At 40.4% G+C, this 26,919-nt stretch overlaps 1 protein-coding gene across 2 annotated transcripts in view; it reads right to left on the bottom strand.

Moving 5' to 3' along the window:
- Window positions 1-1,525: 1,525 nt before the first annotated feature.
- The window catches only part of cers6 (ceramide synthase 6), an 85,747-nt gene continuing 60,353 nt past the window's right edge, over window positions 1,526-26,919 (bottom strand). The window contains exons 7-11 of one of the 2 annotated variants that reach the window (XM_060930089.1): window positions 17,771-17,899; window positions 14,562-14,668; window positions 4,314-4,470; window positions 3,990-4,013; window positions 1,526-2,987 (exon numbers count right to left, since the gene is read on the bottom strand). In XM_060930089.1, coding sequence (XP_060786072.1) covers window positions 2,841-2,987; window positions 3,990-4,013; window positions 4,314-4,470; window positions 14,562-14,668; window positions 17,771-17,899 — 564 coding nt within the window. In that variant the 3' untranslated portion in view covers window positions 1,526-2,840. The remainder of the gene's footprint in view (window positions 2,988-3,989; window positions 4,014-4,313; window positions 4,471-14,561; window positions 14,669-17,770; window positions 17,900-26,919) is intronic. The other variant, XM_060930090.1, reaches the window with a different exon arrangement.

The following is a 26,919-nucleotide window of genomic DNA, read 5'->3' as shown; positions in this document are numbered from 1 at the left end:
CCCGGAGGAAACCCACGCGGACACGGGGAGAACATGCAAACTCCACACAGAAAGGCCCTCGCCGGCCCCGGGGCTCGAACCCAGGACCTTCTTGCTGTGAGGCGACAGCGCTAACCACTACACCACCGTGCCGCCCTGATTAATCCCTACTGAATCTAAAATGGACACAAACGCTGTTTCGAAGTGAATATTAAAATCTCCGACAGCTAAAGCTTTGTCTAAGGAAATAACCAGCTTTGAGATAAAATCTGCAAATTCAGAAAGAAACTCAAAATATGGCCCCGGGGGCCTGTAAATAATAAGTAATGGAATTAACTGGGTAGACTTATTTTTTGAGGCTACATACATTATATGAGTATGAAGAACTTCAAATGTATTAAATTTATAACCAGGTTTTTGTGTTACACCTAGATAATCATTATAAATAACTGCAACACCTCCTCCTCTGCCAGTTAGACGAGGCTGGTGTATATAACTGTATCCAGGAGGACTCGCTTCATTTAATGCTACATATTCATTTGGCTTAATCCATGTTTCAGTTAAACAAAGTACATTAAACTCCTGATCAGTAATGAGTTCATTAACCATTAGCGCTTTAGATGTAAGAGATCTAATATTTAATAGCCCCACCTTTAGATCAAAGGTGCTGGCAGCAGCTGTACAGTCAGTATGACCTAATTTTATATTGATTAGGTTACTGGAACAAACTCTCTGAAAATTTCTACCTTTTTGTTGAGCTCGGGGAACAGACACAGTCTCGATGTAGTGGACCCTGAGTGACGACTCTGTGCAGCTAGCAGACACTCGGTTTAGCCTGTTCGTCTGCTCCCTGGCCTTGGCTCTGGATTGTCAGAAATTAACTAGGCCTGTTCTGAGACTATGACCTATGCTGCAGGAAATGAGAGCAGCACCTTCCTGAGTGGGATGGATACTGTCCCGCCCTAACAGGCCAGCAGTGCCCTCAATATTAGCCCAATTATCTATAAAGCCCACACTGAGTGGCCCTCATCAGCCACTGGGCTCGAACCCAGGACCTTCTTGCTGTGAGGCAACAGTGTTAACCACTATACCACCGTGCTGCTCACTTATTATTTATTAATAATAAATTTTTTCCATAACATTTTCAAAATCACCCAAAGACGCGTGCAAATGTTAACCCAATGTTAAATCACAGATATAAGCAAATGAGACAATAAAATGTGACAGTAGATGAGAACATCATCTAATGTGACAAGATAGAAAAGAAGGAACCCCCCCCAAAACTATATGGCTTTAGACAACAGTGTGTGAAAACACAAAAATATAATAAATAATTTTGCCTACTGTGTTTATTCCAAATGCCTGGCAACATGATTCATTAACTTTATTTCAAAAGGAAAGAGCAAAAGCTCTTAAAATGATTCTACACCCCTGACATTTAGTTTAAAGCCCAGAATTCAGCATCAGCAGAGAGGCAATTAGCTTAGCAAGAAACAATTAGCTTCCTCGCTTCTCCACAGCTTACTCACGGAAGAAAAACAAGAGCTTTACCCTGATTTCAAAGGCATTTTAATGAGTCATCCACTTAGCTCAGTAAAGAACAAGTGTTAAACATTATACTAAGAACAGGACAATGGGACAATGAGAAGATATCATTCAAAGCTGAAGAAGCAGAAACATAGTATCAATGGATGGTGTTCAGGCTTTCGGCGACGTGCGTTAAGGTGTGTGATGACGTACCGGTGTCTTACCTTGATTTACTATACAACGTAATCGTCATAGATTTTTTTTTTTTTTGTTAATATAGGATAATTTAAGAGATAAAGGGGATTTTTCATAACTCACCTAATGATAAATATATTCCGATTCCTAGAATTTGATATTAATACTGTGGAAACTGTCATGCAACTGCAGCTACTACCTACAGTATAACACATTACATGGTTCATGTAAACCCAGATGGAGAATCACATTATAAATCAAGGACAAAGGGCAATATAATTCAGCTCCTTAAAACTCAAATAATGCATTCCAAGTTGTTTTACAATTCTTTAACACAATTTAAAAGTTATTTAAAAAAAAAAAGAAAGCATATTATAAGCTGCCTACTGTTTTAAGTACAGGCCCATACTCGATTTAAGGTGAAGAACAATATGGAATAGAAAATTTCTAACAAAACACATAACACAGTCACAGAATTCCCATTTTTACAGTTCACTAGTGCAAATATAGCAAGTGGTGTCACTCATTTGTATAATCCATTTTATAGGTGAGCATATCGGACAGCAGTTACCTCATTGGAGATTGCGCGAAATGATTTCAAGCGAAACACCTTGTATGTAAAAGCTGTTGCCTTGCTGAATCCTGAAACGGTGACTGAACCTTAAATAGTGTGCCATCTCAAAACACTGACAGTAAATTACTATAAGGAATAGAAAATAAAGTCTCAACCACAATTTTGCAATCTATATAGATATAAAAAATAAATAAATACATACATAGATGTTACCTCAAGAAAACAGCCGCTCCCACTGACACCAAACTACATGACCACAGCAGCATGCTAGCATGATACGAGAGATGCTTTCATTCATTTAAAATAAGAGTGAGCTATAGACAGAAGAAGGAGAAGTGATGTAATATTCAACCAAGTGCCTATAAATGGTCTGAGATAAGAAAAGTAAAACAGGTACAAGGAACCAGAACAAAATCGTTGTACTGAATCATATCGAAATGCAACTGCATTCACATTATTCTGCATTAAGATCTTCCAGTACCAGATGAGTGACACTGTTTTGACACGCATGAGCACTGTACAGACTAACAAGCAGGCTGCAGTGGGCAAAAACGACGTTCGACGCTTAGTGTTCATCATGACACGCAGATGACAGGAAACCATTAGTGCCATGAGACCCACTGGTCCCGTTAGTGTGGTGTTTGTGAGCAGATGGCGCCACTCCTTCTTCGTCAGAACTTGACTCGATGTCACTGCGGTCATCCTTCGACACCTGGGAAAGAGGAGTGGCATCAGGCACATTACTTTCATCTAAAGTCTAGCGGGGGGGGGCAACCACACACACTTCCTATACTATTGCTATTATTAGGAACATCTGTACATCTGCACATTCATGTAATTATCCAATCAGCCAATCATGTGGCAGCAGCACAGTGCATAAAATCATGCAGATACACAATCAAGAGCTTCAGTTAATGTTCACGTCAAACATCAGAATGGGGGGAGTGATCTCTTGGACTTTGACCATTGCATGATTTTGTGCCAGATGGGCTGGTTTGAGCATTTCATAAATAGCAGATGGTGCAAAAAACAACAAAACATCTAAATGATCCATCACTTGGAGTTGGAGAAGCTTTCAATCTTCAACTGTCCAGTTTTGAGGAATGTGACCCTAGTGTAGCCTCAGATTCTTGTTCTGGGTTGACAGAAGAAGTGGAACCTGCTGTTGTCCCCCATCTGCCTCAAAGTGGGATGTGTTGTGCTTTCTGAGATGCTTTTATGAGTGGTTAAGAGTGGTTATTCGAGTTACCTTCACCTTCCTGTCAGTCGAAACAAGTCTGACCATTCTCCTCTGACCTCACTCATCAACAAGCTGTTCCTTCTCTCGGACCTGCTGGACTTTTTTTTTTTTTGGGGGGGGGCACCATTCTGTGCGAGACGGTTGTTGCATTGCATGAATAAGCAAGTTTACAGGTGTTCCGAATAAAGGGGCCAGTGAGTATACAATAAACAAAACCCCACAACAGTCCATGATCGGACCAGCAATTTAACACCAATATCACCAGTTGTTTAAGGTATGCCTTAAATGACCAAATTCACGAATTAGTAGCAAATGTAAATATTTAATGCAAATATCAAATATAAATGAACTAGTAAATAAAATGGACTTGATACAAACTTTGGACAAATAAAATGGCAATCACTATTATTTATTAAAAAATAATAAAATCACAGAAAACATTTGATTTGATGTACGATTTCTGCACATACTTACATGTAAAGGATTCCACTTTCCCACCTGAGGCAATGCAGGATTAGCAAAGAGAACAGAGACATGACACTTAAGAGAAGCCGTGAAAAGCAAGAGCAAATTAATTTAGTAGAGGTTAAACATGCATGTGTGGACGATTTATTTATGATGTAAGCCATGTTTTTTGAACCGATTCTAATTAACCATTTTTCCCCAGTAAATAAATCAAATCAATGAAGCATAGAGGTGATAACCACCAAGAAATTAGATATGATGAAAGCAGGTCTTGTTTGAGCATGCAGAGCAAATCATGAGTGATGTTAATGTACATAGGCTGATTTCTCTTACCTTGCCTTTGGAGATAGCTTTACAGGCTATTTTCACTATGAGATAGGACCAGAAAATGTGTAAACCCTGAAGCAGCACCAGCAGCCCGTTAAACACCCACCAAGATGGGTATGGCCCCACGATCTCCCAGCTCTCGAACAGAGTGGTGTTCAAAATCCTGTGATCAGGACAGAGGAGACAAGTTACATTCATTCATTCATCCATCCATATTCAGTAACCACTTTATTCTGCTCATTACATTATAGGTATTTAGCAGACACCCTTATCCAGAGTGACATACAACATACCCAAACCCTGGGGAGCAGTTGGGGGTTAGGTGCCATGCTCAAGAGCACTTCAGCCATTCCTGCTGGTGCAGGGAATCAAACTGGTGATCTTTTGGTCCCAAAGCTGCTTTTTTAACCTTTAGGCCATGGCTTCCCCGGCTCATGGTCATAATGGATCGGGAGCCTATCCCACAAACACTGGGTGCTAGGCATGGATACACTTTGGATGTAATATCCCAGTAAAACTTGATCTCTTCAAACTGAACAGCATTCTCTTGTATTTTTGCACTAAAATGAACATTTGCACACAAATGCATAATGTCACTTTGCACCTGTCTTTGTCTTATGTTGTTTATTGTACTTAGATAGCTATATGTTTAAACAGCAGGATGTTTAGACTGAGAAATGTCCACTTGGACAACTACAGAGAGTTATTTATATACAACCCCAATTCCAAAAAAGTTGGGACAAAAGTACAAATTGTAAATAAAAAAAGGAATGCAATAATTTACAAATCTCAAAAACTGATATTGTATTCACAATAGAACATAGACAACATATCAAATGTCGAAAGTGAGACATTTTGAAATTTCATGCCAAATATTGGCTCATTTGAAATTTCATGACAGCAACACATCTCAAAAAAGTTGGGACAGGGGCAATAAGAGGCTGGAAAAGTTAAAGGTACAAAAAAGGAACAGCTGAAGGACCAAATTGCAACTCATTAGGTCAATTGGCAATAGGTCATTAACATGACTGGGTATAAAAAGAGCATCTTGGAGGGGCAGCGGCTCTCAGAAGTAAAGATGGGAAGAGGATCACCAATCCCCCTAATTCTGCCCCAACAAATAGTGGAGCAATATCAGAAAGGAGTTCGACAGTGTAAAATTGCAAAGGAGTTTGAACATATCATCATCTACAGTACATAATATCATCAAAAGATTCAGAGAATCTGGAAGAATCTCTGTGTGTAAGGGTCAAGGCCGGAAAACCATACTGGGTGCCCGTGACCTTCAGGCCCTTAGACGGCACTGCATCACATACAGGCATACACATACATGCTTCTGTATTGGAAATCACAAAATGGGTTCAGGAATATTTCCAGAGAACATCATCTGTGAACACAATTCACCGTGCCATCCGCCGCTGCCAGATAAAACTCTATAGTTCAAAGAAGAAGCCCTATCTAAATATGATCCAGAAGCGCAGACGTCTTCTCTGGGCCAAGGTTCATTTAAAATGGACTGTGGCAAAGTGGAAAACTGTTCTGTGGTCAGACGAATCAAAATTTGAAGTTCTTATGGAAATCAGGGACGCCGTGTCATTCGGACTAAAGAGGAGAAGGACGACCCAAGTTGTTATCAGCGCTCAGTTCAGAAGCCTGCATCTCTGATGGTATGGGGTTGCATTAGTGCGTGTAGCATGGGCAGCTTACACATCTGGAAAGACACCATCAATGCTGAAAGGTATATCCAGGTTCTCGAGCAACATATGCTCCCATCCAGACGACGTCTCTTTCAGGGAAGACCTTGCATTTTCCAACATGACAATGCCAAACCACATAGTGCATCAATTACAGCATCATGGCTGCGTAGAAGAAGGGTCCGGGTACTGAACTGGCCAGCCTGCAGTCCAGATCTTTTACCCATAGAAAAAACATTTGGCGCATCATAAAACGGAAGATACGACAAAAAAGACCTAAGACAGTTGAGCAACTAGAATCCTACATTAGACAAGAATGGGTTAACATTCCTATCCCTAAACTTGAGCAACTTGTCTCCTCAGTCCCCAGACGTTTACAGACTGTTGTAAAGAGAAAAGGGGATGTCTCACAGTGGTAAACATGGCCTTGTCCCAACTTTTTTGAGATGTGTTGTCATGAAATTTAAAAATCACCTAATTTTTCCTCTTTAAATGATACATTTTCTCAGTTTAAACATTTGATATGTCATCTATGTTCTATTCTGAATAAAATATGGAATTTTGAAACTTCCACATCATTGCATTCCGTTTTTATTTACAATTTGTACTTTGTCCCAACTTTTTTGGAATCGGGGTTGTACCTTATTATTATTATAATCTTCGATTTTCTTTATAAATGCACCATGGGGAGCCGGAGGGAAACGGTGTTTCAATACACTGTATAGACCCCTTTCACATGACGTCACCGTGCCGCGAGATTTTGTTAGGCGCCATATTGGAAGACCAAGTACATGCACTCACAATATAAAACAAAGTACGAGCGAGAGTAAAGTGACACGATGGATGATAATTCGGGTTATGTGAGTACATTACCAGCTGCAGAAAGGGCACGGTATGTGGAGAAACTGGCTGTGATTGATGGGTTTGACCCATATGATAAGACTCGCGGCAAGGGAGAATGGAAACATAAGGAGGACCGGACACCAATTCTGCCATCTGTTTGCTACCCAGACATTGTAAACTATTTGTTGTTTACACCCAGTGCCTGTTCGAACTATGCCGATATTTTCGGGGGGCCCCTTTTTTTCCCCTTGGGGGGGGGGGGGGGGGGGGGTGCGGGTGCGCTTGTCTCGGAGCGCGGATCTCCAAACACATGAGAAGCCTATCTTACACACATCACGCGGACTCCACACCTCCACACACGCATCGCGTCTGAAGTCATAACTCATCAGGGGAAATCGTGTCCGCATTGGCATGTTCAAAAAACAACCTCGCGTCAACAATGATACCACACGCAAGAACAAAAAAAAAACCAAACAGTCAGGCTACTCAACAACCAACCTGGCAGCAGCGAGCAAGCCCCAAACCATCCTAAATTATTATTAAATTGTAGAAGTCTGGGAGGCTTGCTCCTCATACAGTTATCAACTTGAGGCCAATTTAGCATGTTTTAAATCTGAATTTCTTGCGTTTGCTTACCTCAAAGTGTCCGCAGATCATGCACAGACTTATCCATTATATCCAGTTTTTTGCCAAGTCTCACACAGGTTTCTTTCAAGTCTACTGTTGGGCCAATAAATCATAAATAAAACAGCTCAGATTTGTTTGTTTAAGTCGTTTGCCACTCCACTTTATTCTCGTGGGTTCACATACCGCTGCCGTTATTATCCCCTTATCACGAGTTTGTTGGTCTTCCAAAATGGCGCAGGGTCTGTTTACTTCCAGTTTCAGGTGACGTCAGTGAAAGGGGTCTATACTTGTATATGGACATATTGACCATAAAAGCTCTCTTGAATCTTGGATGGGACATCAGTCCATTGGCACTCACTCATTTATAGGTAGAGAAGTCAGTGCACCTACCAGCATATTTCTTGCAGATGGGAGGAAATCCATGAGAGAACACGAGACACTTCACACACAGTAAGCAAGCTCAGGACCCTGAAGCAACGAGGCACCAAAACTGCTGTGCCTCATGCTTATATAATCACCGTTTCATAACTCGATACTTACTCACACACGTGCATGAAAACTCTGATGCTTGAGTTGTTGTTTGGATTTCAAAGAAGGAAAATTCACTCAACCCTTAATACACAAACAAAGTTGGATGGTAATTTGAATATCCCATTAAACCATCTCTTATACTACGATGAACTTTAATATGATGCTGTCTGTAACTGGGAACCTGAACTCAGACAAGGATTGGAAATAATGCAGACACGATACACGGTCATCCAAACTAAAGGCAACACTGTCAGTAGACCAGATATCCGAACAAAACATTACTTAAAACAAGCCACATATTCTCACTGGGGGGGACGACCACCCATATGTTGATTTGTACACTCACTGGCCCCTTTAATAGGAACTTTAATAGGAACTTGATTCCTGTTCTTGGCTGGCAGAAGTGGAACCCAATGGAGTCTTCTGTTGTTGCATGCCGAGATGCTTTTCTGCTCACCACGGTTGTAAAGGGTTGCTCTGAGTTACTATATCCTTCCTGGCAGCTCAAACCAATCTGGCCATTTTCCTCTGAGCTCTTTCAACAAGACATTTCCACCCACAGAACTGTCACTCGATGTTTTTTTGTTTTTTGCACCATTCTGTGTAAACTCTAGAGACTGTTGTGTGTGAAAACCCCAGGAGATCATTCATCCATCAGTCTTCTACCGCTTATCTGGATCTGGGTCGCAGGGGTAACAGTCTAAGCAGAGCAGCCCAGACTTCCCTCTCCCCGGCCACCTCCACCAGCTATTCTGGGGGAATACCGAGGCGTTCCCAGGCCAGCCGAGAGATGTAATCTCTCCAGCGTGTCCTTGGTCTGCCCTGGGGTCTCCTCCCAGTGGGGCATGCCCAGAAAACTTCCCTTGGGAAGCATCCAGGGGACATCCTAACAAGGTGCCCAAACCACCTCAACTGACTCCTTTCGATGTGGAGGAGCAGCGGTTCTATCAGGAGAGATCAGTAGTTTCTGAAATACTCAAACCAGTCCATCTGGCACCAACACCCATGCCAGAGATCACAATGTTTCCCATTCTGATGTTTGAAGTGAACATTAACTGAAGCTCTTGATTTGTATCTGCATGATTTTATACACTATGCTGCTATCAAGGGATTGGCTGATTAGAGAACTGCATAAAACAGCGGGTGTATGGGTGTTCCTAATAAAGTGGCCAGTGAGTACAGTCAACAACGATGCATTAATGTGAAGAGTACAGTATTCCTGATGACAGCAACTTTGCCACCCAGTTGAATTAAGGTAAATCAGTTGCATTATAGCCAGAGTATTTTAATTTCCTTATTTTAACAGCTCATCTAACCTACGTAAATTGTCGTCATATAAGTAAAAAAATAAATAAATAAATAAATAAAAAAATAAAAATAGTGTCAATGAGGCTGTAGCTCATCCCAGCCACTGTTGTGTGCGTGGGTTTGAAATCCGATCAATCCTGTAAGAGGAGCAGCAATTTTCATGAAATTGCACTTGACCCCTCTGTAGCCTCATCCATGGTAGGTGGCGCCTCCTGGTGAACAACTCTTGTTGGAATATGTCTTTAGAGTCTTCTGGGTGAGTTTCAGTGAAAACATCCCAGCAGTTTACGAAGAAAATTATGTGATGAGTCACTCAAAAATTTCAGACACCCATAAAATCGTAAATGAGACAGGTGGCGCCAGCATCTTGACAACTTTTATGCACACCCACCTGTGGAACATTGTATGCAAGTTTGATCGAAATCCGATCAATCCTGTCGGAGTAGTAGCGCTTTTTGTAAATTGTGGACGGACAACGATGGATGACGCGTGATTGCATAAGCTCATCTGGCCTGGCTTGTGGCTGGATGAGCTAAAAAATAAATAAAATAAATAAATAATGGTGGTGTGTACTCATCTCATCTCATTATCTCTAGCCGCTTTATCCTTCTACAGGGTCGCAGGCAAGCTGGAGCCTATCCCAGCTGACTACGGGCGAAAGGCGGGGTACACCCTGGACAAGTCGCCAGGTCATCACAGGGCTGACACATAGACACAGACAACCATTCACACTCACATTCACACCTACGGTCAATTTAGAGTCACCAGTTAACCTAACCTGCATGTCTTTGGACTGTGGGGGAAACCGGAGCACCCGGAGGAAACCCACGCGGACACGGGGAGAACATGCAAACTCCGCACAGAAAGGCCCTCGCCGGCCCCGGGGCTCGAACCCAGGACCTTCTTGCTGTGATGCGACAGCGCTAACCACTACACCACCGTGCCGCCGTGGTGTGTACTGTTAAAGAAAATGATAATCAGTGACAGATTGATGATATACCGTCCAATACGATATGTCCCAGAAGTTGATTATTTTACAGTAACAGCAAGTCCTGAAGTGTTTTATTCCGCTTATACCACAACAATTTGCAAACACTAACATTTCTTTTAATTTATTGAGGGACAACAGATCACACTTATCTGTTTATAGTTACATGCCATCAGTAAATGTTGTGGAACATCCATGAAACAAGCTCGAGTACCTACTCCAAGTAGTCGCTCCCTCACCAGCTGCTCTTTTTTTCTCCCCCTCTGTTGAAGTTAATAAGACAAAGAAATGCATCTTATCACGCGAGAGAAACTTGAAAGCCCTTGGTCCTGAAGCGTTTCCTGTTTCAGAAAATTTTAATGAACTGCCCTCCACTAAACAGAGCCATGGTATAATATGAAATAATATTTACAGTAACATGGTCTAGCAGACCAACTGCAAATCAAATCAACGCTCATCGTAAGAGGTAAAGAGCAGTGCGATGGGATGGGATCGTGTTTGTTTCATCGTTAATGAAACAAAAGTACAAATCCTGAGTGGATCTGAATTCAAAAACAGAATGAATATGAATAAATAGACCTGTATGCAGTGTAGTACTGAGCATTGGCTATGTGATCAAAAAAGCTGGCATAACTGGGACATGGAGCTTGCCTACACTACATCCTGTAAAAGCCATACAGGGAATCGCCAGTATTCTCTAGTAATCTTTTGCAGAATCTTGCACTCTTTCCAGTGCACCATCCTTTCTCTAACACAATCCTTGTGAAAGATGTTACTTGAAGGTAAGTCTGATCACCGAGACTGGACTCATTAAAAAGGTACCATTCCTCAAGCTGGAGAAACTTTCATTGTCAACAGGACTGAAGTAACTGCACCCAAAGTAACCGTGTTTAATGTCGGAATGACGTCATCCGAGATGGTGACACGTCAGCCCAGTAAAACAGGCTTACAGAAAGAAAAAACATGACAACGGAACATCTTCTGATTTCTCAAGAATGGGCCAATCCAACACTATTCACAAGGCTTCATTTTCCTCGTCCACTTAAAAGACCTCTGATAATTTCTAATGCTTTCTGATCATTATCAAGCTTCAGTTAAAGCCAAGTATTACAATATGCTTCATTATCTTGACATTTTATCAACTGCCCTGGATAATAAAATGCCATCTCATTATGTATAATCGTTTAAACATTGCATTCGAGAGAAAGTAATGAAATGTCTTGATTTTATTCTCTCAATTTGTGATTTGAAGCACATTATGCATGAACACATGATATATACAGTAAATAAAGGCTGACTGTTCTACACAAAGCATTTCAGGTCACATACACATGTTTAAATTCAGGACGGCAAGGTCCTTCATTATTGCTTTTTAAACATGCAAGAACACCAGTACATTGCAGCTATGGCAAAGAAAATCATGAGCAATGCCCCCAATAACCTCTCTCTCTTACATTTTCCTTTGATAAGGATCTATGCTGTAGCCATAGTAACTGTCACTTGGCAACAATTCAGATGCCCAAATCCTAAGAGGAAAAAGTAGAAAGTAACGCGTCATTCAGACTTCTTAGTCAGAGACATACTGCCAATAGATGGCGCTCACTGACCCAAAGAAAGGTCTCCTCGAAGGCAAACGTCTCCAAGAGTGACTGAGCATTTCTAAAAAATTAATAAAATCAACTAATGTAAGTGGCTACAAGCAGCAGTGTGTGAGAAATGTAATCGGTAATCTGGCACAATGAGGCTGGAGTTCATGTGCAACACTCAGCTATCTGACCAATCTGTAATGAGACCATGAAGAACAGGAAGTGATGCTACATGACAACAAGCAGGACACTTTATAGCAGGGAAGGTTAATTATACAAGAGATCGAACTCTGGGTTTGAAATAATAGTAGTTGTTCTAAGATTAGGATTTCCAGGCTAACACAAGTCCAATACTAAAGCTGCTTCGAAAGTTCGACATCATGGACATAAAGTAACCATATAAAACGTTTTAACAAAGCGGCATTACAAAATATTCGCAAATCTTCTCAAATTATTCTTTCACCAAGGTCCTGAAAATATTCATGGGTAATTTTACAAAGTGTCAAGAGGTGCACATGTGACAAGAGACCACCTCACACAGGTACTAGTGTATGTTTAATATCCAAATGTAATTAATATACAGTGGTGCTTGAACGTTTGTGAACCCTTTATAATTTTCTATATTTCTGCATAAATATGACCTAAAACATCATCAGATTTTCACACAAGTCCTACAAGTAGATAACGAGAACCCAGTTAAACAAATGAGACAAAAATATGATACTTGGTCATTTATTTATTGAGGAAAATGATTCAATATTACATATCTGTGAGTGGCAAAAGTATGTGAACCTTTGCTTTCAGTATCTGGTGTGACCCCCTTGTGCAGCAATAACTGCAACTAAACGTTCCCGGTAACTGTTGATCAGTCCTGCACACCGGCTTGGAGGAATTTTAGCCCATTCCTCCGTACAGAACAGCTTCAACTCTGGGATGTTGGTGGGTTTCCTCACATGAACTGCTCGCTTCAGGTCCGTCCACAACATTTCGATTGGATTAAGGTCAGGACTTTGACTTGGCCATTCCAAAACATTAACTTTATTCTTCTTTAACCGTTCTTTGGTAGAATAACTTGTGTGCTTAGGGTCGTTGTCTTGCTGCATGACCCACCTTCTCTTGAGATTCAGTTCATGGACAGATGTCCTGACATTTGCCTTTAAAATTCACTGGTATAATTCAGAATTAATTGTTTCATCAATGATGGCAAGCCGTCCTGGCCCAGATGCAGCAAAACAGGCCCAAACCATGATACTACCACCACCATGTTTCACAGATGGGATAAGGTTCTTATGCTGGAATGCAGTGTTTTCCTTTCTCCAAACATAACACTTCTCATTTAAACCAAAATGTTCCATTTTGGTCTCATCCGTCCACAAAACATTTTTTCAATAGCCCTCTGGCTTGTCCACGTGATCTTTAGCAAACTGCAGATGAGCAGCAATGTTCTTTTTGGAGAGCAGTGGCTTTCTCCTTGCAACCCTGCCATGCACACCATTGTTGTTCAGTGTTCTCCTGATGGTGGACTCATGAACATTAACATTAGCCAATGTGAGAGAGGCCTTCAGTTGCTTAGAAGTTACCCTGGGGTCCTTTGTGACCTCACCAACTATTACACGCCTTGCTCTTGGAGTGAACTTTGTTGGTCAACCACTCCTGGGGAGGGTAACAATGGTCTTGAATTTCCTCCATTTATACACAATCTGTCTGACTGTGGATTGGTGGAGTCCAAACTCTTTAGAGATGGTTTTGTAACCTTTTCCAGCCTGATGAGCATCAACAACGCTTTTTCTGATGTCTTCAGAAATCTCCTTTGTTCGTGCCATGATACACTTCCACAAACGTGTTGTGAAGATCAGACTTTTATAGATCCCTGTTCTTTAAATAAAACAGGGTGCCCACTCACACCTGATTGTCATCCCATTGATTGAAAACACCTGACTCTAATTTCACCTTCAAATTAACTGCTAATCCCAGAGGTTCACATACTTTTGCCACTCACAGATATGTAATATTGGATCATTTTCCTCAATAAATAAATGACCAAGTATAATATTTTTGTCTCATTTGTTTAACTGGTTTCTCTTTATCTACTTTTAGACTTGTGTGAAACTCTGATGATGTTTTAGGTCATATTTATGCAGAAATATAGAAAATTCTAAAGGGTTCACAAACTTTCAAGCACCACTGTACTACTGGAAAACTGTACAGCTGATTAAAAAAAAAAGTCCAGAATGGTGCGAAGAAATCTGTATTCAATAGGTCACCTGTAGCTTGCACATCTGTTGCATTGCTGTTTTTGAATCTTTTATCTGAATGGAGAAGTGTGTAGAATCTTTTAACTGAATGGAGAAGTGTGTAGACACTACTGTTTACATCAACAACTCTGTCAAAACAAATCATCAGCCGTCAGATGATATGCTGTCTTTCAGCACCCATCTTAAAAACACACACACACACACACACTTTTTACTCTCCACGTGAGGATCTTCCACTGACAATTATTAATGCAGTTACTATAATTCATGCTATGCCTATACCTAAACCTAGCCTTGATAAGCCAAAGGAAACCTTTAAGCTCTTTGGTTCCCCCCCCCCTTTTTTTTAATTTTAATTTTTTTTTTAAATAAATGCTCACATAGAGGTGGGTGAGAGAGATGGACAGAGCAAAATTTCTTACCACACAGGATACAAGCCCAGTCTGGAGCAAATGAACACCAGTGCAAACATGATGAACAGGACATTGCAAAGCCTCTGATACTTGGCATAGTTGGCCATTTTGGCAGCCTGAAAGAAAATAAAAAATAAATAAAAACCACATGTATGTGATACATTTCTGCATAATTTATTTCATCATATAAACGTTTCATATAGTAACCAAAAGCTTATGAAGCACTTTGTAGTACGGTCATTCAAAACATCCTGTTTCTCAGCAACTTCTACAAAACACCCATAGTACCAGTTGAAAGTTTGAACACCCCTACTCATTCATAGGTTCTTCTGTATTTTTGCTACAGTGGTGCTTTAAAGTTTGTGAACCCTTTAGAATGTTCTACATTTCTGCATAAATATGACCTAAAACATCATCAGATTTTCACACGTCCTAAAAGTAGATAAAGAGAACCCAGTTAAACAAATGAGACAAAAATATTGTATTATTTGGTCATTTATTTATTGAGGAAAATGATCCAATATTACATATCTGTAGAGTGGCAAAAGTACTTGAACCTTTGCTTTCAGTATCTGGTGTGACCCCCTTGTGCAGCAATAACTGCAACTGAACGTTTGCGGTAACTGTTGATCAGTCCTGCACACCGGCTTGGAGGAATTTTAGCCCATTCCTCTGTACAGAACAGCTTCAACTCTGGGATGTTGGTGGGTTTCCTCACATGAACTGCTCGCTTCAGGTCCTTCCACAACATTTCGATTGGATTAAGGTCAGGACTTTGACTTGGCCATTCCAAAACATTCACTTTATTCTTCTTTAACCATTCTTTGGTAGAACGACTTGTGTGCTTAGGGTCATTGCCTTGCTGCATGACCCACCTTCTCTTGAGATCCAGTTCATAGACAGATGTCCTGACATTTTCCTTTAGAATTCGCTGCTTTAATTCAGAATTCATTGTTCCATCAATGATGGCAAGCCATCCTGGCCCAGATGCAGCAAAACAGGTCCAAACCATGATACTACCACCACTATGTTTCACAGATGGGATAAGGTTCTTATGCTGGAATGTAGTGTTTTCCTTTCTCCAAACATAACGCTTCTCATTTAAACCAAAAAGTTCTATTTTGGTTTCATCCGGCCACAAAACATTTTTCCAATAGCCTTCTAGGCTTGTCCAATTGATTTTTAGCAAACTGCAGACAAGCAGCGGCTTTCTCCTTGCAACCCTGCCATGCACACCATTGTTGTTCAGTGTTCTCCTGATGGTGGACTCATGAACATTAGCCAATATGAGAGAGGCCTTCAGTTGCTTAGACGTTACCCTGGGGTCCTTTGTGACCTCGCCGACTATTACACGCCTTGCTCTTGGAGTGATCTTTGTTGGTCGACCACTCCTGGGGAGGGTAACAATGGTCTTGAAATTTCCTCCATTTGTACACAATCTGTCTGACTGTGGATTGGTGGAGTCCAAACTCTTTAGAGATGGTTTTGTAACCTTTTCCAGCCTGATGAGCAGCAACAACGCTTTTTCTGAGGTCCTCAGAAATCTCCTTTGTTCATCCCATGATACACTTCCACAAACGTGTTGTGAAGATCAGACTTTGAGAGATCCCTGTTCTTTATTATAATAACAATAATAATAATAATAATAATAATAAAAATAATAAAAAAGGTGCCCACTCACACCTGATTGTCATCCCATTGATTGAAAACACCTGACTCTAATTTCACCTTCAAATTAACTGATAATCCTAGAGGTTCACATACTTTTGCCACTCACAGATGTGTAATATTGGATCATTTTCCTCAATAAATAAATGACCAAGTATAACATTTTTGTCTCATTTGTTTAACTGGGTTCTCTTTATCTACTTTTAGGACTTGTATGAAAATCTGATGTTTTAGGTCATGTTTATGTAGAAATATAGAAAATTCTAAAGGGTTCACAAACTTTCAAGCACCACTGTATTTCCTACATTGTAGAACAATACTGAAGTCATCAAAACTATGAAATAACATATGGAACATAAATGGAATTATTTGGTTAACGGAAAAAACAAAATATGTTTCATATTTTAGATTCTTCAAAAGTATCCACCGTTTACCTTGACGATGCTTTGTACACTATTGGCATTATCTTAACCAGCTTCATGAGGTAGTCACCTGGAATGCTTTTCAATTAATAGATGTGCCTCATCAAAAGTTAATTAGTGGGACTTCTTGCCTTCTTAATGTATCTGAGATCAAACAGTAATAATAAAATACAGTAAAACAGCCATATTCCACATCTGTAATAATCCATATTATGTCAAGAACCGCTCAACTAAATAAATAGAAACGACATCCATCATTACTTTAAGACATTGTCTTTTAATGCATAAAAATAAAGAAAACCCACTGAATTAGAAGGCGTGTCCAAACTTTTGACAAGTACTTTATACACAAAGAGCACCGTGAGTTGGCCTAGTGGTTAGCGTGTCCGCCTCTCGACCAGGAGAGCATGAGTTCTACTCACAGTCGGGTCATACCAAAGACCATCATAAAAATGGTACCTACTACCGTCTAGCAAGGCACACTGCAATACAGATGCGAGTGGGGAAGTGAAACTCTTGCGGTTACCAGAGGACTAGCTCCCCACTGTAACCCTAGCTGTACAGGTGAGAGGCAGAGGGCTATCGAAACGGAGATCAGCGCCGCACCCATACGCCTTAAAGAGTTGGTTAGTACTGGGACAGGAGACTGCCTGGGAAGACCAGATTCTGGCATGAGAGGGACTTCGACTTGATATACATAAAGGATTGGATTGGGATGAATTATTCAGCATGTCAAATTGTATCTACATTTTTATTAGGTACTTCAAGTCAATTTTATTGTCAAATATGCTATACATGCTTGACATACAGCACAGATGAAATTTCAGTCCTCTCTGACCCACGGTGCAAACAGGCAATGCAATAAATAAAAATAGAATAACTGAAATAAACAATATAAAACACTCTAGATAAGAAATAGACATAGACTAAACACTCACAGGTATACACACACACATACATACATACATACATACATACTATATATATATAAAAACACTGGTGAAGTGCTATAAGATAAATCATCACAGATATAGAAATAGGAACTGTAGGCTCAAGCTGTACAATTATACACAAAGGCACAACCAACTTGACCTCAGGACAGCATTAGTAGCCATTACTCATCCTTACCTCCAACAGCACGTCGGAAGCGTCGTGGAGGCACAGGACGAGCGTTCCCACACGAGCCATGTTATTCACGTAAGATAACATGATCAGAGAGACGGTGGCAACGTGGTGCATGAACATGAGCAGACAGTCCTGCAAAAATAAACTCCATCAAGCTGTGAAACTTACAATTTAAAATCACTTAACACATGCATCTACATCATACTGAAATGAAGAGGTTTTAAACACTCATCTAATACAAATTGCTCATAAAAAAAAAAGTGTTGAGACACAGAGCTTTTTATGGTTGTTTCGCTATAACTAAGATATGACTAACCAGGTAAAGCTCCCTTAGTGACTGTAGCTGCTGTACACACTTTCTTCAAATAAACAAACAGTCAGGTTCCCCCCCCCAGATAATTCCTGAGATGCTCAGCAATGACTTACAGGATTTCAAAAACATTCTTGGAGCTGGTTGGACACTTCCCTTTGTCAAAACTTTCAAATCTAATGCTTCCCAGAAATTCTCATTAGAGGCACTGTAGACAGTACCGTCCCTTCTCTAAATACAGTGTCTTGAAAAAGTATCCATCCCCCTTGGTGTTTGTCCTGTTTTGTCGCATTACAAGCGAAAGTTAAAATGGATTTTTGGAGGGTTAGCACCATTTGATTGACACAACATGGCTACCACTTTAAAAGGTGTAAATTGTTTTATTGGGACACAAATAATAATAATAATAATGAAGATGAAAAAACAGAAATCTGGAGTGTTAACCCCCCCCCCCCCCCCAAAAAAAAAGTCAATACTTTGTAGAGCCACCTTTTACTGCAATTACAGCTGCAAGTCTCTTCGGGTACGTCTCTATTAGCTTAGCGCATCTAGCCACTGGGATTTTTGCCCAGTCCTCAAGGCAAAACTGCTCCAACTCCTTCAAGTTAGATGGGTTGCGTTGGTGTACAGCAATCTTCAAGTTATGCCACAGATTCTCAATTTGATTAAGGTCTGGGCTTTGATTAGGCCATTCCAAGACATTTAAAATGTTTCCCTTTAAACCACTCCAGTGTAGCTTTAGCAGTATGTTTAGAGTCATTGTCCTGCTGGAACGTGAACCTTCGTCCCAGTCTCAAACCTCTGGCTTACTCAAACAGGTTTTCCTCCAGAATTGCCCTGTATTTAGTGCAATCCATCTTTCCTTCAATCAATCAGCTTTCCGGTCCCTACAGATGAAAAATATCCCCACAGCATGATGCTGCCCCCACCATGCTTCACCTGTAGGAATGGTGTTCTCAGGGTGTTGGGTTTGTGCCACACATGGCGTTTCCCATGATGGCCAAAAAGATCAATTTTAGTCTCATTTTAGTCTCGTTTGGCCACATGCTCTTGGGCAAACTCCAAATGTGTTTTCTTAAGCAGTTACTTTTTTCTGGACACACTTCCATAAAGCCCCACTCTGTGGAGTGTACGGCTTAAAGTGGTCCTACGGACAGATTCTCCCATCTCCGCTGTGGATCTTTGCAGCTCCTTCAGTGTTAGCTTTGGTGTCTTTGTTGCATCTCTGATTAATGCCCTCCTTGCCCGGTCTGTGACTTTTGGTGGGCGGCCTTCTCTCGTCAGGTTTGTAGTGGTGCCATATTCTTTCCATTTTGCTATAATGGATTTAATGGTGCTCCCTGGGATATTCAAAGTTAGGGATATTTTTTATAACCCAACCCTGATCCCTACTTCTTCACAACATTGTCTCTGACCTGTTTGAGGGCTCCTTGGTTTTCATGTTGCTTGTTTAGTAGTGTTGCAGAGTCAGAACAGGTTGATTTATACAGACATCATGTGACACATCATGTGACACTGATTGCACACAGGTGGATCTTAATCAACTAATTATGTGACTGATGAAGTGAATTGGTTGGACCAGCTCTTATTTAGGGGTTTCATAGGAAAGGGGATGAATACCTACTGTATGCACACTCCAGATTTCTGTTTTTTCATCTTAATTATTGTTTGGTCACAATAAAACAACAACTAGCACCTTTAAAGTGGTAGGCATGTTGTGTAAATGAATGAATGAATGAATGAATGAATGAAAAGGAAATACATCTAAATAAATAAATAAATCTAAAAAGCATGCAAATCTCCCAGTATAGAAATGAATGTGGTTATTACTGGAATAATTGGAAAACTCATTATTCAGTTAAAAGTACCACACTGAATTTTAGTTATGGCCAACAATTTCTGCTGAACAATTTCTCTAAGGTTCTTTTGCTGCTCAAAACAAATCCAATTAAAAAGAGGCCGTAATGTGCAGCACAAAAAGTCAATAACTCATAGATTTAAAAAAAATAAAAATAAAAAAAAGAGCTTAAATATGCCACTGGTTCTCATTTATAACTTACCCCAGTGTGAATTTTTACTGCTGATGATTAAACGTTTTTACTCTCATCTCCACAAATTGTCCACCAACACGTTTTTCAGCTAAGAAACTGCTAAGAAACTGGGGGCGTTGTGGCTCAGTTGGATAAGGCGCCGTACCATAAATCCGGGGACCCGGGTTCGATTCCGACCCGAGGTCATTTCCCGATCCCTCCCCGTCTCTCTCTCCCACTCATTTCCTGTCTCTACACTGTCCTATCCAATAAAGGTGAAAGAAAGCCCCAAAAATATCTTTAAAAAAAGAAAAAGAAACTGCTAAGAAACTACCAACTGCTTCACAACACTAAGGCCAAAGCTTTGGCTAAGTTCGATTCCCCAAAGCTACTCAGAGGTGATGTACTGCATGCTCTCCTGGTGACTCATAGGACTGCAGTGGTTCAGCAAGACAGTAGCCAGGAGTCGGATGAAGATGAAGGTGAAGAAGAGCAGTGGTGTGAAACAGAATGGAAGCATGGCATACAGACAGGCGGGAACATTCTGGAGCAGGCAGGGGGGCACAGCAGCTCTTCAGTGCACGCTGGAGTTTGTGCAAGAAAAATACTGAAAGGAGAAAGAAAAACAACAAACAACAAAAATACAGACAACATGCCAATCAACAAAGAGATTTGACACGTGAAAGGGTGAGTAAAAGGATGGCACTGTAGAGCAGAAAGCGAGACAAAGAAAGGGTTAAATATGTTGAGGGGGTTAAATACAGTGCAGTTTATAACTCAATTATGCAGTGTTAGAGTTTGACATTATTCCAGCAGATTGGATCAGAAATGAAACAACTGCTGAATGACAGATTAATTTGTTGATATTTACATCCCACTGTTGGCCCTGATGTAATTTCCCAGTCACTTTACAAACGTTGTCTCATTTTGAAATCCAATGTACAAGAATACAGAATGAAAAACACCATAAATGTGTTACTGTTCAATTACTTAACAGGTTATGTCTCAGACCAGCATGCAGGTCAGTACTAATGTAATGAGAAAAGTCTTTGTGATTTAGCAACATGCATCGTTCAGTGAAAGCTTTACACTTAGTCGGCATGTTTGATAATTTGTTTTACTCCAAATATAGCTGAGCAGATCAGAAATTTGAATGTGTGTGTGTGACATTTGCTTCGTTCGATTTCAGTTCAGCGTGCCTTAGCCCTAAAGAGAGCCGTAGGCATTTCCCTTGAGAGCCAATCTCCTAGCATTCTCCATCCCACTTCTCCAACTTCTAATGTTGTCCACCCATTCCGACCGTCTCCTGCCTCTCTTTCCCTTCACACAGATCTCTCCCTCAATAGTCGCAAGGACTAGACTGTCACCTCTCCTTTTCTAATGTTCATACTTGGTCAGTTTCCTCTTTTTAATCATCTCCAGAAGTCCTTCTTTCTCTGGCACTCCGATTGTTTTTCTTATCCATGTGCTCGTCCTCCTATCGCTCCAGCTTACTCCTGAGAACTCTTCTCCATAACCACAGCTCAAAACCTTCTATCATTCTTTCTTCCGTCTTCCTCAAATGTTCATCTTTCACATCCATAAAGTGCAACACTCCATATCAAGGCCTTCGCTAACTTTACTTTCAGGTTCAAACTCAACTCTTGGTTTCCAGACTTCCACTAGGTCTGATATGGCCCTTCTTGTAATTCCCAGCCTGATCTTGATCACTATTTCACTGTCTCCCTCTGGTTTGATGTATGAACCAAGGAACTTGAACTTGTCTACATTTTCTATTTTGTCCTCTTCAATAAAGATAGTTCGATTTACCAAGTTCGATTTTTGTTTTCAGGAAATATACCACTGGTCCACTTCATAATTATAGTCGTTAGCACTGTCGCCTCACAGCAACAAGGTTCTGTGTTCGTACCCAGTGGCTGACGAGGGCCTTTCTGTGTCGAGTTTGCAGGTTCTCCCCATGTCTGCGTGGGTTTCCCCTGGGTGCTCCAGTTTCCCCCACAGTCCAAAGACATGAGGTTAGGTTAACAGGGGGCAGCCTTGGGCTGAAGTGCCCTTGAGCAAGGCACCTAACCCCCAACTGCTCCCCGAGCACTGTAGCATAGCTGCCCACTACTCTGTGTGCACGCTCATTGCCCATGCGTCTGCGCACACACTCATTGCCCACGTGTGCGCATGTGCGTGCGCGCGCGTTTACTGCTTCAGATGGGTTAAATGCAGTGAGGAATTTCACCGTGCTTCACATAAAAGTTGTTCTTCTTCTTCTAAACTACAGTGAGTACAGTCACACAGATTTGCTGACGTGCAGGAGTTACTTCAACTTATAACAACAAACTAACTTTCAGAGAGTAGAAGAAAGAAGCAGCCTTTGTCACATGCACACTCGAGCACAGTGAAATTCGTCCTCTGCCTTCAACCCATCTGACGCAGTGAACACACACACCCAGAGTAGTGGGCAGCTATGCTACAGCGCCCGGGGAGGAGTTGGGGGTTAGGTGCCTCGCTCAAGGGCACTTCAGCCCAAGCCTGCCCCATGTTAACCTAACTGAGCACCTGGAGTAAACCCACACAGACACAGAGAGAACATGCAAACTCTACACAGAAAGGCCCCCGTCAGGCCTGGGCTCAAACCCAGAACCTTCTTGCTAACCCCTATACCACTGTGCCGCCCAAGTAACTGAACAAGGTACAACCACAGTCACATTTTCCCCTTAGCTCAGTTCATTCATGAGATCATTACTATACTACCCTTTCTGTTATGTGTCTCAAAGTCTGCATGATTTGCACCAGAAATCAATGAACAATGCCATTTGAACTTGCGTTAATGCTAAATGCTGCTGTATATAACTGCTTTCCTCCACTATTTATAATGTTACGCTAACTGTACTGCATCACTGCTTTGTCTGTTTCCATGTTGAAACTTTATATGCAGTCCTCTTAGCCAGGTCTCTTGTGAAAAAGTGATTAACCTTGACAGTTTACCTGGTTTAAATAAATAAACAGCAAACACACACCCCACACAAAATCTTCAGTGGGTGACCCTTATCAAAAAGTAGTATATTTCAAGTTCATTTTATTAAGTATACTTCAGTAAAGCATATTTCCTTAAGTATACTTTTGTATACCAAGTATACTGATAATGTACTTACAGTATACTTGTAAGTAAACTAATCTAATACTTCTTGGGACTAAATTGGCCCACTTTCAGTTTATAAAAAGTATACTTTAAGTCTAAGAGAAGTAAACTGAGTATACAACTAGTATTTTTTATTTTGTACTGCAAGTATACCACAAGTAAACTTATGTACTAATAGTTTACTAGCAGAGGTGGATAAAATACCCAACTTAAGTCAAAGTACAGATCCCACTGGTCAAATTTTACTCCGATACAAGTGAAAGTTGTACAGTCAAATTTTTATTTAAATTAAAGTACTGAAGTACTTGCTTTTAAAAATACTTAAGTATTAAAAGGACATTTCTTGTCAATGCATTGTTGTATTATTGCCACAACGCTTACAAAACCTAATGCCTCTGAAGCAACCGACTGGATTTACAAAACGAACGCATGCTGTGCCATCATGGTGGTTGAATATTAAGCTAGCTAGTCAGTGATACTACACCTGACATGCTAGTAAACTCCTTTCAAACTCAAAATCATATTGGGTAGCTAACGTTACTAGAAAAGAAAGATTTCTACATTCTACTGATTTGGCAAGATTATGCTAAAACATTTCTGAAAGGACTTCAGATAAGTTAACGTTATTCATGTTAGCGTAACTTCATGTTTACATGCTAACTAACAGTGTCCACGTTAACTAGCTATGCGTTACTAGAAAAGAAAGAGGAGGAGTTGAACATTTTGGATGGGGAAGCCCAATACCAAAGTTGCGCAGGTGACGTCATCAGTGTGTGTGTGTGTGTGTGTGTGTGTGTGTACCTAACTTGTCGTAGCCCCATAATATGCACAATCCCGCCAGCGGAATGTTGTACTAGTCATCAAAAAGACTTTACTACCATAGTACTACACTACTATGACATTACACAGAGTCTTAAGTAATACATTACGACTTGATCATTGCCATTCTGGTAACAGCAAATTTATAACGGGCCGTGTCCGCGACGTACAACACACGACGAGAAATGTTTAAACGACCATGCAAAGCTGTTAGTGTTGTGACGTTCGCGAACGAACCGATTCTTTTGAACGGCTCCTAGGCATGAACGATGAGAACCGAATCTCGAGCTGGGGGAGCCGTTCTTTCTGTCATTCTTTTTTGCCCAAGGACAAGAAGTAGGCTAAACAGCATTTGCCTTTTATTTATTCAAGTTTTATCTGTTTGCCTAATAGTTCAAATTGTTTTGTATATAGTTTATAATGTAGTTGTGTGATATTAATGATAATATTGTGGGAAAACTACTTTCGCCCGGGTAGTAAATCACTCTAGGATCGCCACTGGGCAAATCCATAGAAAGTCATTTGACTAACCAGACCACATAGCTATTGCAACATTATCGCTAGCTCTAAAAGCACAGACAACTTCACTGCAAGCTTTCTCTTGGAATAAAATGTTTATATACCTCAATATGCTTCTGCAGATTGGACAGCGAGGTTTTATAGGCCATGATGTGGTTTGTTTTAGGCAAACAAAGCAAACATTCAAAACGAAATTAATCTTTAATCCTTTCAGAAAACTGAAATGGGTTCTAGGTATGACCACAGGTGTGTGCATTCCCCAGAAGAACCGCCTCCTTCCATTCTGTCATTGACTGATCGTGTTCAAATAACGCTGCTGAGAAATCACTGAACTTGATATTATACAGTCTATGGATGTCATGTGACCCTAATGATTACTGATCGGCCATCTCAGTGTCACCTGCAGAAATAACGTTTTAGAAAAGAAAGGAAAAGGGGGAAAAATCCACTTTCAAAGCTGCTTCATAGTAACAAGGACCTTGATAGAAATGTAGTCGAGTAAAAAGTACGATATTTGTCTTTCAAACGTAGTGAAGTTAAAGTCATAAGTTTCCAAAAAAATAATACTCAAGTAAAGTACAGATACTCAAAAAGTGTACTCAAGTACAGTACTCAAGTACATGTGCTTTGTTCCTGTCCACCTCTGTTTACTAGATCTATACTTGTAGTCCACTTTTTAGTTTACAAAAGCGTACTTCATAGTATATTGGAAATATACTGAGTTTACTTGTTTTATACTTCTAGTCCACTTTTTAGTTTACTAAAGTAAACTTTGTAGTATACTGGAAATGGACTATTGGTTTACTCATTACACACTTCTAGTCCACTTTTTAGTTTACTAAAGTATACTTTGTAGTATACTGGAAATGGACTATTGGTTTACTCATTACACACTTCTAGTCCACTTTTTAGTTTACTAAAGTATACTTTGTAGTATACTGGAAATGGACTATTGGGTTTACTCATTACACACTTCTAGTCCACTTTTTAGTTTATAAAAGTACATTTATAGCATATTGGAAAGCCCTGTTCACACGGCACATATTTGCATCGATGCTGCACCGATGTATTTTGTTGCGATATATCTTACACCGGTGTAAATTTTGTGGAGCGTTCACACGTCACAACCCTGCTTACTAGAGAGAAGCGTGTTAGCACCGGTGCAGCCCCACTTGCGGTCACACGGCAGTTTCTGCGACCGTGCTATAGTAGCAAAAACTTTATTACTATCATTTCCTTTGATAGTAATAAAGTTTTGATATAATTTCCTTTTATTATTATCATTTCCTATCGTTATTACTATCATTTCCGATAGTAATAATGCGGAAATGAAATATGCGCATGCGTGAAAATGTACTTCCTTTTCCCGGTTGTCATGGCATCATCAAGCGCCGGGAAAACAACGTGGATGAAGACATCAGTGTTGCCAGATATTGCTGACTTTTTCCAGCCCAAAATATGTTCAAATCCACCAAAATGCACTTAAAACTGACAATCTGGCAACACTGGAAGACACGCAGTTCTGTTGTTGTTGATATTCGCCATTTTGGAAGCGCAAAATACCAGGATGCAAAATTATGCAATGCCCGTATGTAATCAACTCTCCTCACGCGTAGCGAGTCTACCCCTGTAGCGTTCAGACGTCCCATTTTATATCGGTGCTGCCCCGCAAACTAGCATTTACTCCGGAGTAAATTTCTTAAACCACCTCCCGAGCAGGGTTAGATTTGCACCGGTTTAAGCAGCTTTCAGGGGCTACACCGGTATAACTTTGTACCGTGTGAACGCTCTACCGGGGCAGCCCCGGTGCTACACCGGAGTAAAAGTTGCCGTGTGAACACCCCTTTAGTTACTGTTTATATACTGTACATCTAGTCCACTTTTTAGTTTTGAAGTATACTGCAATTACCCTTCTAGGTAATTGCAGTATATTAGTTATACTAATAGTTTTCTAGCCCTAACCCTTACCTCATGCACACTACCAGTAGACAACTTAAGTGTTTTGTACCTTAAGTTACAATGAAGTTATAAAGGTAAGAATTCACATAACAGATACTCAGGATTAAGAACATTCATTTTCTTTAAAAATCAAAATTTAAAGCAACATTGTATTAAATGCCAAAGTATAAAAACATGGCAATGACAACTGAAACTGACATCCAAGCTCTAAAGAAAAATAAATAAAATTAATTCTCCCACTCAGGAGAAATTAAAACAACCTTATATGGAACCACAGACATACCCAAGAGTCAATGCTGAAGCACAACTACAGGGCAAGTACACTTAAACATAAGGCACAAATATTTTAATACCTTATTACACTTTTGTTAAGTATATCTTG

This window comes from Neoarius graeffei, chromosome 9 (assembly GCF_027579695.1).
Source record: "Neoarius graeffei isolate fNeoGra1 chromosome 9, fNeoGra1.pri, whole genome shotgun sequence".
Lineage (NCBI taxonomy): Eukaryota > Metazoa > Chordata > Actinopteri > Siluriformes > Ariidae > Neoarius > Neoarius graeffei.
This window is presented reverse-complemented; position numbering and strand designations above follow the sequence as displayed.